We start from the raw sequence: 17,761 nt of genomic DNA, 5'->3' as shown, positions 1-17,761 counted from the left end.
GATGATGTATCCATGCTGGAAACTGTTGCTGATCAGCAAATGCAAGTCTGGAGGGCTGCAAACTGTTGCCATGAGCTGATGAGAGCTGCTCACCACCACAAACTAAGGCATCCACCAAGCAGGGGTGTAGCAAAGAAAAGAGGTGTCATTAGATGGAGAACATGAAAAGACTAGATAGGCTAGTGGATGTTACCTCTTCTTTATAGATTAGTAGATTTTCCCAAATTAGGGTTTGGCTCATGGGACACATACACTCTCTAGGAAAGTTTGGTAATTTATCGGGACTTTTGTAATAGACATGCTTTGGGGCTGTATTAAAGAGCTAATCAGTTGATAATGCTCTTTTAGCTCAAGAGTCAATTTATGGGTTTCGAGGCTTGGAATAGAAGGAATGATGCTTGGAACGGGGGAGTACTGTTCCCTAATTATTAGGACCTGGGAACACATTCCAAGAGAAAGGGAACGTTCTAGCCCATTCCCCATATGGACACAAAAGGATTTTTCCCACCTTAGAGTGGATCAGTTTTTCGTCCATGCTCCTTGATACTTATGCTTGACTTTCTTGCAGGACTGAGGGAGAGTGCCACTCTGTGTCATTCTGAGGTGATGGCGATGGGTTGCAGGATGCCAATGCCAACAGCAGCAGCACCTTGAGACACTCAGGTACTAGGGTGGCAGCTTGGAGAGGTGAGAAAGGATGACGATGATGTAAGAGGAGAGTAAAGGCTGCCAAGGATTAAGGCAGGAGAAAGAGGTTGGACAGCTGCCACAAAAGTGGAATGATGGGGATGAAAGTGGCTGCTGCTGGCAGTGGACAATGAGCCCCTTTCGTAGAACTTTTGAGCTAGTTGTCCTTCCAAATATTCCACATTCTTATATTAAATCATTTCACTCTCTTTGGGACTGTTTGAAGAACAAGAACAATATGATTAACTAAATAGCAATTTCTTGGTGGCTAAATCTCATGCTCATGCTGTATTGTAATGAGCTCCTATGTGAGCCTCTTTTCTGAGATTTAAAGCAAAGAAAATACTCATTCCAAGCTATTTATAGGAAACGGAGAAAAAAGAGGAATAAGAATGGAAGTGGCAAAAGTTTGGAGTTTCGAGGAATTTCCTGTAACTAAAGAGATGAGAAAGACGGGAACAAACAAGAACAAAATGAAACAATGAAAAGGTAGAAACAAATGGGAACACAATGGACTGATGAAAAGGCAGAAAAATAGAGTTTTGGGGAGTCTGGTCTCAACCCTACACTCTTTTCATTTCAGTCTGCTGTTGTAAATTATCTGGAAGCATGACAGGAACTAAGTTCATTTCCCTTGCAAGCTTCCAAATGTGACACTGATTGCAAAGCTTCAAGGCTTACAAGAGGCAATCTTAGGCATCCGGTGAATCAAAACAACAGGCAGTCGAAGTCAAAAAAGCAAACTACAGAAAATAAGAGTAAACACAATGATGCACATGCTCCACCAAAAGCGTGAAGTAGTTCCATGTTTTGCTGGGGATGTCCTTGTTTCTGTAATACTTTTATCTTACTAGTGTGCAATCTGGAGGACTCTCAATGAACACAACAGTATTATGTATGACATTGAGAAAAGTATAGACAAGACTGATCAATCTACTTTAATTTGAAGCGGTCATGCAAAGATTTTCCCAATGACTGGTATGCAGGCACACTTTTTCCGGGCTGATGCACACAAGCATGCAAGTGGCCATGGCACAGGAGGGGGGAGGTGATGGGAGAGATGTCTATGGCAGAGACAAGAGGGGGTTGTATTGAGGATGATCAAGTGGTTTAGTGGTTATGGGTATGAGGGAGACAGGAGCATGTGCTCTTATTCTGCCCTATCTAGTGTCTCTGTATTTGCAGCTTTTTGGCAATTGTCTGGTGCCTTCTGCCTCGCAACTATTGTACAAGTCAGAAAACATTAACGATTGCTCTCATACATGCTTTTCTTTTTATCAAAAAAACACAGTGCTGTTCCACAACTGTTTGGTGGTCTGTGCACTTGATCCGTGGTGTAACTGGTCAGAGCATTCAAAATAGTTTCACTCCATCCATCTCAACATGTTTTCCTGGTTCTTCTAAAGGATCTGGTCATAGTTCTTGATGCTACATCCAGCTCTGTAGCTACATCTTGTTTTCAAGTGCACAGTGCCCTCTGCCTCACAGCTATTGCACAAGTTAAGACAAAAGTAATCGTTTGCTTTCATGCATGCGATTCATAACGTCAAATAAACACAGCACCATTCTACTATTGGTTGGTAGTCTGTATGCTTAATCTGTGGTGTGACTTGTGAGAGCACCTCAAAATAGTTTCACTCCATCCTTATCAACTGTTTCTCTGTTTTCTTCTAAAGGATCTGGTCGTAGTCGTTGAAGCTGTTCGAATTGTAGCTGTTGCTTTGTCACCAATTACCCCTCAGTTAAGCTCAAAGATATATTCACAGCTGGGCTATACAGAAAGAGAATTCGAATCCATAACATGGGTAAGTGCTTACCAATCATTCTTGTACATCAGTAAGTCCTAAACAGCAGAAGCAATTAATTCAAGGAAGCAACATTCTATTAAGTGTGTAATTCACCACCAAGTCCTAAACGGCAGAAGGAATTCATTCAATGGATCAATCACGCGATACTGGGACACAACATTATGGGTATCCACTAGATACATTTTTTCTTTGCAATGTAGAAGGCTGTTGCTCCTTTCCCACTAGTGATGTTTTACTGAAAGTCATTTTTACTGCTTTTTATATTTGTGGTTTTTTGATGGAATCTGTTGGGAAACACACACTTGAACCTTCTACAGATACTTGAGCATCGTTAGGCTATTATGTGAAATGTCATGAACAGAGCATCTTCTTAATACCTTTTGATTGGTTTGATCCAGGAAGATACTAATTGGGGAGGGCTGAAGGCTGGTCAGATGATTTCAGACCCTAAGCCTGTCTTCACAAGGATTGAAGTTCTAAGTGAGAAGTTGGCACCTGATAGTCAAAATTTGCCTCAGAAGAAAAAGAAAACCAAGGAGGCCAAGGCTGTGGCCTGAGTCATTATGTCGATAAGACTACAAGTTTCCTATCCTGTAAAGTGCAGCTCAAGGTTTGTGGGATCCATGTACTAAAGAAGGGTGCCCAGTTGGAAGTATCTGCTCCACCAAACCATGCCTTAACGTACTGTACAGTGATAATCTTCTGAAATGCTATAAAGATGCTTGCATGCAATGAATATTGCGCCTCATCATACAGAACAGTCATGAGCATCTGAAATGTTGAGTCAGGCACTGCTTTGATATAATCATTCATCTCATGGTACGGATTTTCACAGATGCCCCCTGGTACATCTTACTGCAGATATTAGGAACTTCGTTCACAGAACTGATTTTAATCTGATGCCCATGTCTTGTGGGAAAGGAGGTTTGTAGTACTAGAGTACTTTTCATAGCTGCTTAACAATCCACCAGTCCGCAAGTGTCTTTGTACTGCACCTAGCAAGAAGCCTGTTGATACATGGTGTGGCTTATTCCTCATTCATTGCTTAACCACTCTGCAAATATTTGGAGCAAAGGGCTTTGCACCTTTTCCGATTGGCCCCGACGGAACGCGGGCATGGATAGAAAAAAATTGTTCTGCATTTGGTATAGAACCTTGCGGTTTGCAAGAAAGAGGCTAAAATTTGGGATAGCCTAAAAAATTATCTCTAAGGTCGCTGAAATTAAAGTGAATAATCAGATGTACAAGAAGCTGCCTAGCCAATTTGCAAAACCCATAGGGAAAAACAAACCCCAAAAAAGTCATTACTTGGAACCAAGAAAGAGAAAACTTATTGAAGTAAATAAACAGTAATAATATCTTGCATCATGCACAAGCAGTGATTGAAATTATGCAAATAATCTCTATTTGGAGTAGCCACATCACGGATTACGACCCTTGTTAATATCATAGAAGCATTTCAAGCATGCTAGATGTGCCAAAGTTCAATCCACGCAAGAAATAAAATTAACGAGAATGTTATAGTTGCAACATGTCAATCTAGGATAATTTCCCCCAGACCCACGTGGGATTGAAGCTCAAACCCTAGAAATAAATTTCCAAACCTAGCTAACAATCAAGTGGAATACAAAGAGATGAGATGTAGTTTCCACATATGTAATTCAAAATACCCAATGGTCACTGTGACTATTGCATCATATCATCAATAGGGAGGTCTCCAACAAAGACTCTTGATATAAGAACCTTGCCTTGATATGAGCATCTTTGACATCCATAAATGTAGCAATCTATCCCCCATTTTGTGTTTATCTCTACATGATCACACCCTACTATCCTTTTCAATAGTTCATCTTTATAATCTATCATTTAATGGTACATTTCAATTTGTTAAGTATTGCAAAAAATCAAAGAGGCAAGCGAAACTCTAATGTTACTACGAATCAAAGCCTTTAAAGTCCAAAATTCAATCATGTTTCACAATTTATTCTCAAATGTAGACCAAATAGTTAATGATTTATGCAAATGATAAAAAAATATAGGATTGATTATGAAGGAATATCGGAACCTTTCATCGTTCTTTGACTTGATTGTGCCATTATATTCAACTTCTTTTGAATTGATTTATCTAGTGGATGCAACATTCTAGAATTAGGCGACATTTCAAATCATAATGGAGTTGTATTCTATTTGGACTTTAGTGGTGTTAACTAATAAACCCTATAGATGTGCTAAGAAGAAATCAACATGATAACGAAAGTGGCTTAGGATATTTTATTCTTCGAGTAGAATTTAAATATGCATCTAAGAGGTTTGAATACATGTACTTTTATGAGATGTTCAATTAGGCCCCAAAGAGTTCATTTGGCAAGCCATCCCAACTTGGACTCTTTCTATAAGGGAGATGCAACAAAATATACTCTAGTTTATTCTCTAAAATGTTCGCATTTAAAGTTGGTGCCCACTTGTGTGACTTGATCATTGATTGGGTTGCACTTCTAGAATCCGAAACAATCTCTAGGAAGCCCACAAGAGAGGAATAATAATTTATGGATATATGCAAAATTATTCATGGCTACATAACCATGAGAATCTAGTAATTGCAATGTAAGCTAGTGCATATTTTTAATATAATTTTACAAAAAAAGGATGTGATTGACAATGATTCTCTCTTAAAGCATCCATGAGTCAACAAATATTTTTCATATTGTTGTTTTTGCATAGAGATCACTTAACGTTTCAACCACTATAAACAAGTTTTTAATTCTAAATAAGATGGTCAACCTTGTACCAATCTTTATGATGTTGCTAACAAACCTTGTAAATGTTGAAAGTTATCTCTATTTGCTAAAGTATGTTGTATCTCATATTCATGCACCAACTTTTGAGCATTCTGTCTAAGATAGGCCAAGTGTTTAAGCCCTCTAAGTACACATGATGGCTAAATTGAAGGACCACTTCTTGGGTACAACGAAAAAACTAATATTATTGAAGTTTGATTGAAGTGTAATGGGAAACACCCAAACAAAGTTTTAAAAGCCTAAACTAATTGATGTAATATATTCAACACTATGTGATAATGACTAAAGAGAACATGTGTTTTTATCCATATATTAGCATTTTCAAGTAAGGAAAAGTCATTTAGACATACATACATTCTATCCAAACAAGCCCAAGTGCTTGTGTGTTGTTGAGAATCGTTAGTATGCCCAAACTCTTAAGTGGTATAGCCAAGACAATATATCTTGTTTCAAACTTTGATGATTGAAATCGACCAAAGGTATAGCTTGATCATAAATCAACTTGTGATTACTTATTGAGGGTTAAGAATCTTAATAGTGAGCTTGCTAATGTTGATAATAAGATTAAATCAAGTGAATCGTTACATGTCTTACTAAATGGATTTGGCCAAGTTTATGAAAATGCTGTATGGTATCCAAAAAGGACGTCCATCACTTGCATACTTGCTAAGTGTTCTACTTACTAAAGAGCATAGATTTGCCCATGAAAAGGCAAGAATGGAATAAAGTAATAGCAATCAAAAACCCAATGAATGTTTCTTTTCAAACTCAAGAGAAAGAGAAGAGGAGGCTCAAATTGATGGGGAAGTTGTGCATCCTTCTCAAAAGCAAGAAATAATCAAGAATACTCCTTCAAGCAACTCCAACAAGGAAGATATCAAAGGGAAAATGTTGTTATTGTGTCTTATATGGTCATTTTGCATCAAAATGTCGTAAGAAGCAAATGGAAAGTAGAGACAAGAACTCATATGGAAGAAGTAGAAGAGGTGGCAAACATGGCTACTATGCCAATTATAAAAGTGATTACCATGAAGATGCTTTCTTAGCAAATTTAGGTTTTGTAGTCCTTCACCATATAGTAAACTTAATCATAAGAAAATTGATAGAATATCATGGTTTTAACATATTAATTTCTCAATCCTATCTCATAAATCTATTCTTAGGTTCACAAAATAATAACCTAACCCTTTAAACCTTGCACCAATATTATACCTAACATTCATGTGCAGTACATTGCATTCCTCTAAATAATTAATCTATATAACTTCATCCAATAATATGCTCACCACAACACAGAAAACTTAGTTCATTGCGATGTATCTACTAGGCATAATGTGACTAGTATTGACCACAATGCTTTGTGTAACAAGTCAAACATATGAAAAATAGACAATAAATAAATAAATAAATAAAATAATCTTATTTTTATTGCAATTATCATAACCTTACCTAGAGATTAAAAAGCAATTGTCCTCGTTCCATAAAATAAACTAAGCTTCATGGGTGGCCAATCACATGCTCGTCCTACTTCATGTGATGAATGTATACCACATCAAAATATTATGTAGTATCTTAATACACTGAATCTCTACATACCCCTATGAAAATAAGGTAACGATGGATATTCATAGAACACTATCTCAATGCAAGGAATCTATGTCCCTTAGACATTTCTGTGATTGTGAGTCCTATGCAATTATTAGATAATAATTCATGAAAGTTGGGAATGATTTTTGAATCGATAGGGATTCTTCAATAGAATAGTTTTTACATTTAACTAAATACATATGGTATTGATTATCGATTCTAGTGGTGATATGATCACGATCAAGGATAACATGCGGTATGACTAATTCTGTGCCTTCATCTCACAATGGTGGGTCACCTATAACAAAAATTAGTGTGTTGGGGCGCTTGTACTTGGTACCCACACACATGTATACTATATGTGGCAGCCACCCATCACATTGTCATGCTTATTCTTTATTCTTTACTATAGAATAATAAAGGAAAGGCAGGTTACACATTGTGACCATTGGAGTTTCCATATGCCGGTGTTACTCTTGAGTTCAAACCTCCATAGCCATTGCTTTCTTGCTTTCACTTCTACTTTTCTCTCACTGTCACTCTTGATTACCCTTTCAATTCTTAGATATGCTTAATTCCCCACCCTCGTAAGGTACCATTGATGATCCATGGTGCTCTAATTTGCAAGGCCCCCATTATGAGAAGCCATGTGTGAGCACGGAGATTGGTTGGGTCCTGACTTGTATGTCAAATGAGGTACATGTGACCAAATGGCATCAATGTGACATTTGTGGATTTAGCCTTTGGGTTAGATAGAGTAATTATGTTGGTAGCAACTCAAGGCACAATGCATTGAGGTGCGGGGTGTGGGAATTATCAAGGACCCCTATTTTGGGGTCCGAGGGCCATGGAAGTGGCCCCCCGCTAGGTGGTCTTAGGGAGGCCAATGGCCCCCAAGGGTGTGGGGGTAGCATCCCTAGCTTGATGGTAAAGGAAATATTCTGTAGCCAATTAGGGAAGGTTCATAATATGGTCCAACAGGCCAAGCAGACTACCTTCTCATACTATGAAAGAAATACCTCTCCAAAACCATCATCAATCTATCTTTCACACAATCACAGTTCTTTTAGCTACCCTTAAGCTCTTCACCTATCATCTATTTGGATCACCATCTAGGCTTCACAATGGAAGTGCACAGGTGGACAAAGCCATCTTCATATCGGCTTGTTTGAAATTAAAGCAATTTTTATTGTTCTTATATTTGTTGTGTACTCTCTACTTCTTACTTAGATTCTATCCATTGTGCTATGTAATTTCTACATGGTATCAGAGCCCAGGGAACTTTGAGGAGAAGAGTATGCCAGAGGCAAGGACTTCAATAATCAAGAGGAGAAGTGTCGTCTACTACATCAAGTAGTAGTGCTGGCATATTAGGTGGTGGTGATGCTGTATTGACAATTGAAACACCGACGATTCGTTCACCAACCTTCAATGAATCCAAGTTAGATGGTACAAACTACACTTTGTGGAAGTTTAAAATTACAACTATCCTTAATTCTTATGAGCCTCTAGAGACAGTGCAAGGGACTAACCTAGAATCACAATCCACTCCCAACCCATCAAAATTGAGTGTTATGATTTTTCTAAATGCAAATATTCTCTCAACTTGGAAATGAAGAAACACAGATGTATTGTGTGTCTTAGTTACAAGTTGTTGTAACAGTGTTTTGATCTTGATTTAGTATACAAGTAAGGCATCAAAGGCTTCGAACATACTGAGAAATCAGTATGAAACACGAAATTAAGCAAGGATTTTGAACTTGGAGAATTAACTAGCGGTAGAAAAGTTTAATGAAGGAGAGACAACTGAAGCATTCATCACTTGGATCAAGAATATGTGTAACGAGGTGGTTCACATTGGGATATGAAAGACTAGTGAGAAGCTAGCTCGAAGATGCCCTTTGATTTTTCCACGAAAGTTTGATGGATTGGTAACTACCCTAAACACTCAAGTGAGACCCCAAAGCTTTGACATTTGAGAAATTTCTTGCACTATTAATGGAGCAAGAGTTGCAGCTTAAAGCTTGAGAAAGTTATAATAGTGGAGATGTCGTATTATTTGCCAATATGAAAGGCAAAGGTGGTTCTTCTACCAATGGTGACAAGAAGAAGAAGAAGTGTGGTAAGAAAAAGCTTCAAGGAAAGTACTTCTACCGCAATAAGAAATGAGATGCAATTGTAGATTGTCATGTCAAGGAGACATATGAAAATAATGACACTATGAAGATTAAAGGGAAGAAGATAGCCAATATGATTGAAGAAGAGTTGGAGTTATTCATGGCGACCATTGAGGGAGTGTATCCCTTGGTGCAATAAATATCTACTACTAAGTCATGGGTATTGGATAATGGCGCCTCTCATCACATGACCAATAAGAAATATTTATATAATTCTATGAATCCTTTGTAAGAATCCATCGCTGTGATGATTAGGAATGATGCAAAAGTAGAATGAGAGTTTTTCATGGTGACCATTGAGGAAGTGCATTCCTCGATGCAAGAAATATCTACTACCGACTCATGGGTATTGGATAGTGGCACCTCTCGTCTCACATGACCAAAAAGAAATGTTTATAAAGTTCTACGAAGCCTCTTCAAGAATCCATTAGTGTGATGATTAGGAAGAATGATGCAAAAGTAGAGTTGGAGTTATTCATGGTGGTGACAATTGAGGAAGTGCATTCCTTAATGCAAGAAATATCTACTACTGACTCAAAAATCATTCAAATGTGTTGTATGTTTCATTTCCTTTAATCTTCTCTTTAGGTTCAAAAATATTCTCTTGGATCAATAAGAAGAAATTAATTGTGGCATTGTCTTCTAGTGGAAGCAGAGTACAAGTAGCTTGTTTTGTTGCATGTGAAGTATGGTTTTGACATACTTCTATCCTCGACAAATAGCCCAGCATTAAAATTTGGTCAAAGCTTATGGTTACGTATAACTTTTTTTTGCATTTGCATTATTGAAAAATAAATATGGTTACAGATCTTTCTTAACTTTACAAAATACTTTAACCACCTTTTAAGTATCCTAACGATTTAAAGCAGTTATTTCATTTAGAAATCAATCCCGTATTATAGTAAAAATATCTAGATTATAAGCGGTGATCTCTTGAAAAAAACAAGATTGGTTTACCATACCGTCCAACTATAATGTCTTAAAATGGCACACTATAAGAAAAACAATGTTAGTTATAATAGAAACAATGCTTATTTGAAACACTATGGTGAAGGAGGATCCAATGGAAAATGGGAGTATAGGATGAAGATCCAATACTGCTTAGATATGACAATCAGAGTTGCATCACCAATGCCTAAATCGGGTTTTTCATGCATGCACTAAACACATTGAGATCTAGTATCACTATGTGCATGACTTGATTGAGGATGGGATAGCAAAGTTGGGGTCTACTGTCCAACACAGAATAATGGAGCAGATATCTTCACCAAAGATCTTAGGAAGAATCTCCTTTGAGTTCGTCTTTAGAGACTTAGCATTGGGCCGCCAAGAATATAGTTCACTTGTGGGTCATTGAGGGGGGGGGGGGGGGGGGGGTGTTAGATATGCTCAATGCTCCATCCTCATAAAGTGCCATTGACGATCTATGATGCTCTAAGTTGTAAGGCACTCATTATGAGGAGAAGCCATGTGTGAGCATGGGCATTGGTTGGGTCATGACTTGTATGTCAGATGAGGTTTATCTGACCAAATGGTAAAAATGTGATCTTTGTGGATCTAGCCTTTGGGTTAGATATAGTTATGTTGGTAGCAACTTGAGGCACAATGCATCAAGTTGCAAGGTGTGGGATTCATCAGAATAAGGATAAGGAAAAATGTAGAATTTATGTTTCCAACACTTTGAAAGAGTGACAAGGAAAAATGTAGAATTTATGTTATCATCAAAGATGATCTTCTGTGAAGTAAAATGGTTGCAAGAGAGTGAAACTAATTTAAATGAGTAAATATAAGCACATATTCCTTCATATGAAGGTCCACAAGTTTCTTTAGCCAATATAACTATGAAGTAGGACTTTTCTTATCATAAAGATTGCATATTTTCTCCCATAACTACCATGCACCACCCTCAATCTCAATGGCATTGAAATATGGATACTTTGACAAAGATAAAATGATAGTTGACTTGCATAATTGCTTAGACAAAGACAAAATGATAGTGGACTTGCATAACTCATCAAGGTCATCCCAAGTGTCAATTTCCATATCTTTGGGCTTTATGCATTTACATTTCAATGGTCTAACCTACTTCTTTTGCACTAAGACTTGCCATATTTAGGTATTCCAATAGTTAAAGTTAGTGCTCTCCAACTTATCAATGTTAAAAATGGCACTATCCCCTCAGGTATACTAGAAGCACCTACCATTATGACTACAAAGAAAACATAAAATGTATTGTTGCTAGCCCTAAAATTGAGTCAAAAAATAAATGTAACAAGGAGAGAACAACCCAAGGTATAACTTTCTACAAAGTAAAAGCACTAGAATGTTTGATACAAGTGTATCCTCTCAATAAAGTAGCTCAAAACTTAATTTTAGCAATTCATCTCACAAAACTACAGTAAATAATGAAACAACTATAGGCAAATATCGGAAATCGAGTGCTCCCACTATTAGGGAAGTCAAGATAGTAACATGACTTACAATGCAACTAGCAGCATCCAAGCAAGAGCATGTAGCTCTAAGTACCAAACATTGTTAGAGAATCCAAACGTGATAGAGATAGATGTATCCCAACCATGGAGTAACCATGTACATAAGCTTATTGTGCATAGGAGATCTCTAAATAACTATGAGATATACCATAGTACAATCAACCCACGGCCATGAATAATGAAGCTTACATACAATGAAGCATGTATCCATGACTAACAATCTGTTTGATAGGTGGAAGTACTAGAGATCCAAGTATCACATAGAGATTAGCCCACAATGATCAATGACTCCAAGGACAAGCTTTTCATAAAGCAAACAATATAGAGAGAGGTCCAACGATCTTTAAAGGCTAAGCTCGATGATACAAAACTAAAAATGAGATTGACCAATAGGCAACCCCCATAATTTTTTATGCAATTTTAGGGGCTGCCTTGTTGCTCTCTTGCATCTAATCAAGTGCTCCAACATTTTCTACTTGCTTCTTACCCAGCATTTGAGGATTCATTCAAGCTTCTTGAACTTCCTTTCGATGAGTATTTTGAGTTGAGATGATTAGCCATTGACTTACTATTATGGACAAACCTATTATTCATAGTTAAGAGTAGCAAACTCTCAATGGTTATGCTTCTCTTATGCTTACACAATGAAGATACAATGCTACAATGATGTGTTAATGCTAGGGAAGGCTCCACAGATTGGTTAGAGCTTGGTTTGCTCAACCATTGGATGATTTATTGCTATCATAAATAGTGGAGAACAAGGTTATGTATTGAATATAAGTGAAATGCATTTTTTATGCTACTCCGAAATGCTTTTTGATGCTATGCTAGATATACTCTTGCTTGGATTTTGAGCTTTGAGCTTTGATTTCAAGCTCCGTTACATTCGTACTTGGTAAATGTTGCATTGGCCAATGCTTTATCGCTTACATGCTTGGATATTTATGTCATTTGGATGCTCCCGCATGTGTGATTGAGGTCCTAGGGTGCTCTACCATTCCATGGAGGCTCTCCTAGATTTGGGAAACAAGCTAGGAAGGAGAGAAAGCTACTACGTATCTCAATTGAAAGGTGTGGCTACCATGGAAGGTTGATTGAAGCTCTCTTTCCCATGCTAAAGTAGAATAATTGAAGCTTCTTGAATGCCCTCTTTGATACTAGTTGATGTATAAATTACACGGTATATCAAACAAAATCTAAGAAGGAAGTGAGATAACACAGCAAATATGAGAAGAACACAGACTGCTTTAATGTCAAATGAATTGATACAAAGATAGTTATGTCCACCCGGGCACTTCCACTATGAAGCCTAGATAGTGATCTAGACATGTGATGAGCGAAGAGCTTAAGGGTAACTAGAAGAACTCTAACTGAGTGAAATATAGATTGACGATGCCTTTGGAGCGATCTTCCTTTTATGGCCTAGGAAGGTAGTCTAGCTGGCCTTTCCAACCATTTTATAAACCTTCTCTATTCAGCCAAGGAATATTCCCTTTACTATCAAGCCAGGGGCATTGCCCTAAATCCCAAAATAAGGCACAATGCAAGTCAAGCACACAATACATTATCAGAATAAGGAATTGTAACTCAAGTGAATTAGGTTCCAAGATAGATTAGCTTGGACTCATAAACACAATCTTGAGTGACTCAATTGATAGTCCCATTACATTGAAATGGAGTGTTAAGTACATGCCTTTATAGCTTTTTGGATAGTACCTCTTTTCTTCTCTGTGCTTATGGGATTTTGGACATCTCTTCCTAGAGCTTCTAGAGCATACATCTTGGTCATATCTCTCATACAAAGCCACTTATGGGCAAGCATCATTTGCTATTCTCAACACCCCCCTCAAATGATGAGTCTCTACCCTTGCTGGCTTTTTGCCCAAACATGGACCAAGAGACTAGCTCTTTGGTAGCCTAGTCAAGTTAAGGCTTGAAACTTTACATCTTGGTAGGGTTTTTGCATCCATTATGGGAAGCAGATCCACTCAGGGAATTCAAGATCCTCTATGGAAATTTTTTTCAAAACATCTTATTGGTGTGTAACAGCAGAAAATATTTTCTTCATCACTTTTGTTTTGTTGCTTCTTTGGCAACCTTTGATCTTCTTCTTGGTCTTTTGCTCCAATCTTTGATCTTCTTTGTCTTCTTGGACTTCTTTATCTTTATGCTCCTTGGATTTTGTTATGCTCCTTATCCCTTTTGTCGATGTGTGGTATGTACTTTTTACTCAAGTCTTCTTGACACATTCTTTCTACTTCATGCTTTTACAAATGGATACACTGATGGGTACATGGGCTTGGTTTGACAAGCTCTCATATATTGGAAGTTTGGGATATATGCTTTATTTATTTTTTGGATTTTATTTGGCTCAATGGATAGAGGCTTGACATGGCAATGGATTTTTTGGACAAGTGTAGGTGTGAATAAGTGTAGGAGAGAGAGGATGAGCTGGTGTGAACCGACTTTAAGGGCTAGGGTTTTTAACCTTAGTATTAGCCTTGACGCATTATGAGCTTCTAGGCAAAAACAATAAGGAATAGATGTTGATGATATGTTATATGGAGCAGCAGCAACAACATGTCCGTTATCCAAAAAGTCAACATGGTTCATTATATCCATCCTTATAAATGTTTTGGGCTGAGCTTGCTTACTTTGCTTCTTCTTTGGAGAGGATGTAGGGGGCTTCTTATTATGATCGTTCATCCTAGAAGATTTCCGATTCTTAGGGCTATCTAATGTTTTCTTTCCTTGCTGCTTCATTTTCGTTGCTAGTCGTTTGGCTTCTATGAAATTCTCGTATACATTTGCGGGTCTTGGATATGTCAACAGATTTGACTCCATCAGGGGACCGCTTACAGCAAAATTCACCATCTGCATTAGCCTCCCATTAGCTTCATTATGGTCCTTATGACCTCTTACTACAGTGAGAGCTACCATTCTGAGTCACACTCCATCCATGCACTATTTCGATATGCAAAAGCAACATCTCTATGCAGAAGAGCAGCATCTCGCTCTGCATATGTAGTCTTCTTCTCAACTATTGCTGTATCATGCTCTGCTAAGGCAGCATCTCTTTCAGCTAAAACATCCATCAGCTTCAACGTTGGGTAATCCCTAAAAAACATCCCTAAGATGATTCTGATCAAAATTGGCCCAATGCCATAAATCAATTCTTCCAGGGTCATCCATTCTTGCCTTCAAACCACAACCCCTCCCTTACTTCCAAGGGCAAACAATCAGTGGACTACCTCAACCATATACATTCCATAGCTCGCATCTGCAAGGCTCCACATTTCTATTGGAAAGAGGATAGTGTTGTGACTTGCCCCGTTAAAGCACCAGCATCTCCATAGCCTTAAGCTCCTTCACCTCGTATAAGATAATGGATGGGTGGATGGCTTAAAGAAATTGAGATGGAAATAGGATTTTGATGGCATCAAAATAGGAAGGACTTAAAGTATGCAGGGAAGGAGTAAGATGCGTCCACTAGCTATCTAGCTCAGCCATGGCTCTGATACCATGTTGAGAAACACGGACCTAGAACTAGATTGGCTATGGTGGATGCAAGTCAAACACATGATACATTATCAGAATAAGGAATTGTAACTCAAGTGAATTAGTTTTCAAGATAGATTAGCTTGGACTCATAAACACAATCTTGAGTGACTCAATTGATACTCCCATTATATTGAAATGAGTGTCAAGTACATGCCTTTATAGCTTTTTGGATAGTACCTCTTTTCTTCTCTGTGCTTATGGGATTTTGGACATCTCTTCCTAGAGCTTCTAGAGCATACATCTTGGTCATATCTCTCATACAAAGCCACTTATGGGAAAGCATCATTTGATATTCTCAACATCCCCCTCAAATGATGAGTCTCTACCCTTGCTGGCTTTTTGCCCAAACATGGACCAAGAGACTAGCTCTTTTGTAGCCTAGTCAAGTTAAGGCTTGAAACTTTACATCTTGGTAGGTTTTTTACATCCATTATGGGAAGCAGATCCACTCAGGGAATTCAAGATCCTCTATGGGAAATTTTTTCAAAACATCTTATTGGTTTGTAGCAACGGAAAATATTTTCTTCATCACTTTTGTTTTGTTGCTTATTTGGCAACCTTTGATCTTCTTCTTGGTCTTTTGCTCCAATCTTTGACCTTCTTTGTCTTCTTGGACTTCTTTATCTTTATGCCCCTTGGCTTTTGTTGTGCTCCTTATCCCTTTTGTCGATGTGTGGTACGTACTTTTTACTCCAGTCTTCTTGACACATTCTTTCTTATTCATGCTTTTACAAATGGATACACTGATGGGTACATGGGCTTGGTTTGACAAGTTCTCATATATTGGAAGTTTGGGATACATGATTTATTTATTTTTTGGATTTTATTTGGCTCAATAGATAGAGGCTTGACATGGTAATGGATTTTTTTGACAAGTGTAGGTGTGAATAAGTAAGTGCGGGAGAGAGAGGATGAGCTAGTGTGAACGGACTTTAAGGGCTAGGGTTTTTAAATTTAGTATTAGCCTTGAGGCATTATTCTGAGCTTCTAGGCAAAAACAATAAGGAATAGGTGCTGATGATATGTTACATGGAGCGACAGCAACAACATGTCGGTTATCCAAAAAGTCAACATGGTTCATTATATCCATCCTCATAGATGTTTTGGGCTGAGCTTGCTTACTTCATTTCTTCTTTGGAGAGGATCTAGGGGGCTTGTTATTATGATCATTCATCCCAGAAGATTTTCGATTCTTAGGGCTATCTGATGTTTTCTTTCCTTGCTGCTTCATTTGCTTTGCCAGTGGTTTGGCTTCTATGAAATTCTTGTATACATTTGCGGGTCTTGGATATATCAACAAATTTGACTCCATCAGGGGACAGCTTACAGCAAAATTCACCATCTGCATTAGCCTCCCATTAGCTTCATTATGGTCCTTACGACCTCTTACTACAGTGAGAGCTACCATTCTGAGTCACGCTCCATCCATGCACTATTTCAATATGCAAAAGCAACATCTCTATGCAGAAGAGCAGCATCTCGCTCTACATATGTTGTCTTCTTCTCAGCTATTGATGTGTCACGCTCTGCAAAGGTAGAATCTCTTTCAGCTAAAACATCCATCAGCTTCAATGTTGGGTAATCCCTGAAAACATCCGTAAGATGATTCTGATCAAAATTGGCCCAATGCCATAACTCAATTCTTCCAGGGTCATCCATTCTTGTCTTCAAACCACAACCCTTCCCTTACTTCCAAGGGTAAACAATCAATGGACTACCTCAACCATATACATTCCATAGCTCGGATATGCAAGGCTCCACATTTCTATTGGAAAGAGGATAGTGTTGCGACTTGACCCGTTAAAGCACCAGCACCTCCATAGCCTTAAGCTCCTTCACCTCATATAAGATAATGGATGGGTGGATGGTTTAAAGAAATTGAGATGGAAATAGGATTTTGATGGCATCAAAATAGGAAGGACTTAAAGTATACAGGGAAGAAGTAAGATGCGTCCACTAGCTATCTAGCTCAGCCATGGCTCTGATACCATGTTGAGAAACACGGACCTAGAACTAGATCGGCTATGGTGGATGCAAGTCAAACACATGATACATTATCAGAATAAGGAATTGTAACTCAAGTGAATTAGGTTCCAAGATAGATTAGCTTGGACTCATAAACACAATCTTGAGTGACTCAATTGATAGTCCCATTACATTGAAATGAGTGTCAAGTACATGCCTTTATAGCTTTTTGGATAGTACCTCTTTTCTTCTCTGTGCTTATGGGATTTTGGACATCTCTTCCTAGAGCTTCTAGAGCATACATCTTGGTCATATCTCTCATACAAAGCCACTTATGGCCAAGCATCATTTGCTATTCTCAACAGGGTTGTAGCTGAGAAGAATAGCTCTTTATGGAGGGGATCTTGGAAAAATCAATGATTTGATGCTCAAATCATAAATCTAATGGCTCCATTGGCTCCAAAAAGGAGGATAAAACCCCAAGACACTTGCTTTGAGATCTTCCAGATCACTCCTTCTTCTCCCTATTCGAAGTGTTGTTTACTTCTTGTAAATTGCAATTGTGGCACGCACGATTTTGCCAATCCTTATTTTTTTGTATTAAATCTCCAAAACAAGCTGAAAAAAACACTTATTTTTTTTATATGACATCTTGTTCTAGAAATCTCCATAGCTTTTTAGGATAT

At 38.0% G+C, this 17,761-nt stretch overlaps 1 protein-coding gene and 2 pseudogenes across 1 annotated transcript in view; 1 reads left to right on the top strand and 2 right to left on the bottom strand.

Moving 5' to 3' along the window:
* Positions 1 to 3,804, top strand: part of OVA1 (methionyl-tRNA synthetase / methionine-tRNA ligase / MetRS (cpMetRS)) — a 114,709-nt gene extending 110,905 nt beyond the window's left edge. The window contains exons 11-12 of the mRNA XM_087660848.1: positions 2,364 to 2,492; positions 2,894 to 3,804. Of these exons, the coding sequence (XP_087516974.1) occupies positions 2,364 to 2,492; positions 2,894 to 3,052 (288 nt within the window). The 3' untranslated portion in view covers positions 3,053 to 3,804. The remainder of the gene's footprint in view (positions 1 to 2,363; positions 2,493 to 2,893) is intronic.
* Positions 3,057 to 14,741, bottom strand: LOC148019260 (uncharacterized; annotated as a pseudogene).
* Positions 14,742 to 16,026: 1,285 nt separating this feature from the next.
* On the bottom strand, positions 16,027 to 16,769 carry LOC148019259 (uncharacterized; annotated as a pseudogene).
* Between the last annotated feature and the right edge of the window lie 992 nt (positions 16,770 to 17,761).

This window comes from Lygodium microphyllum, chromosome 20, assembly GCF_053477565.2.
Source record: "Lygodium microphyllum isolate KBCC chromosome 20, Lygodium_microphyllum_v1.1.10, whole genome shotgun sequence".
Taxonomy (NCBI): Eukaryota; Viridiplantae; Streptophyta; class Polypodiopsida; order Schizaeales; family Lygodiaceae; genus Lygodium; species Lygodium microphyllum.
The sequence above is the reverse complement of the archived record's forward strand: the minus strand, read 5'-3'. Positions and strand labels throughout refer to the sequence as shown.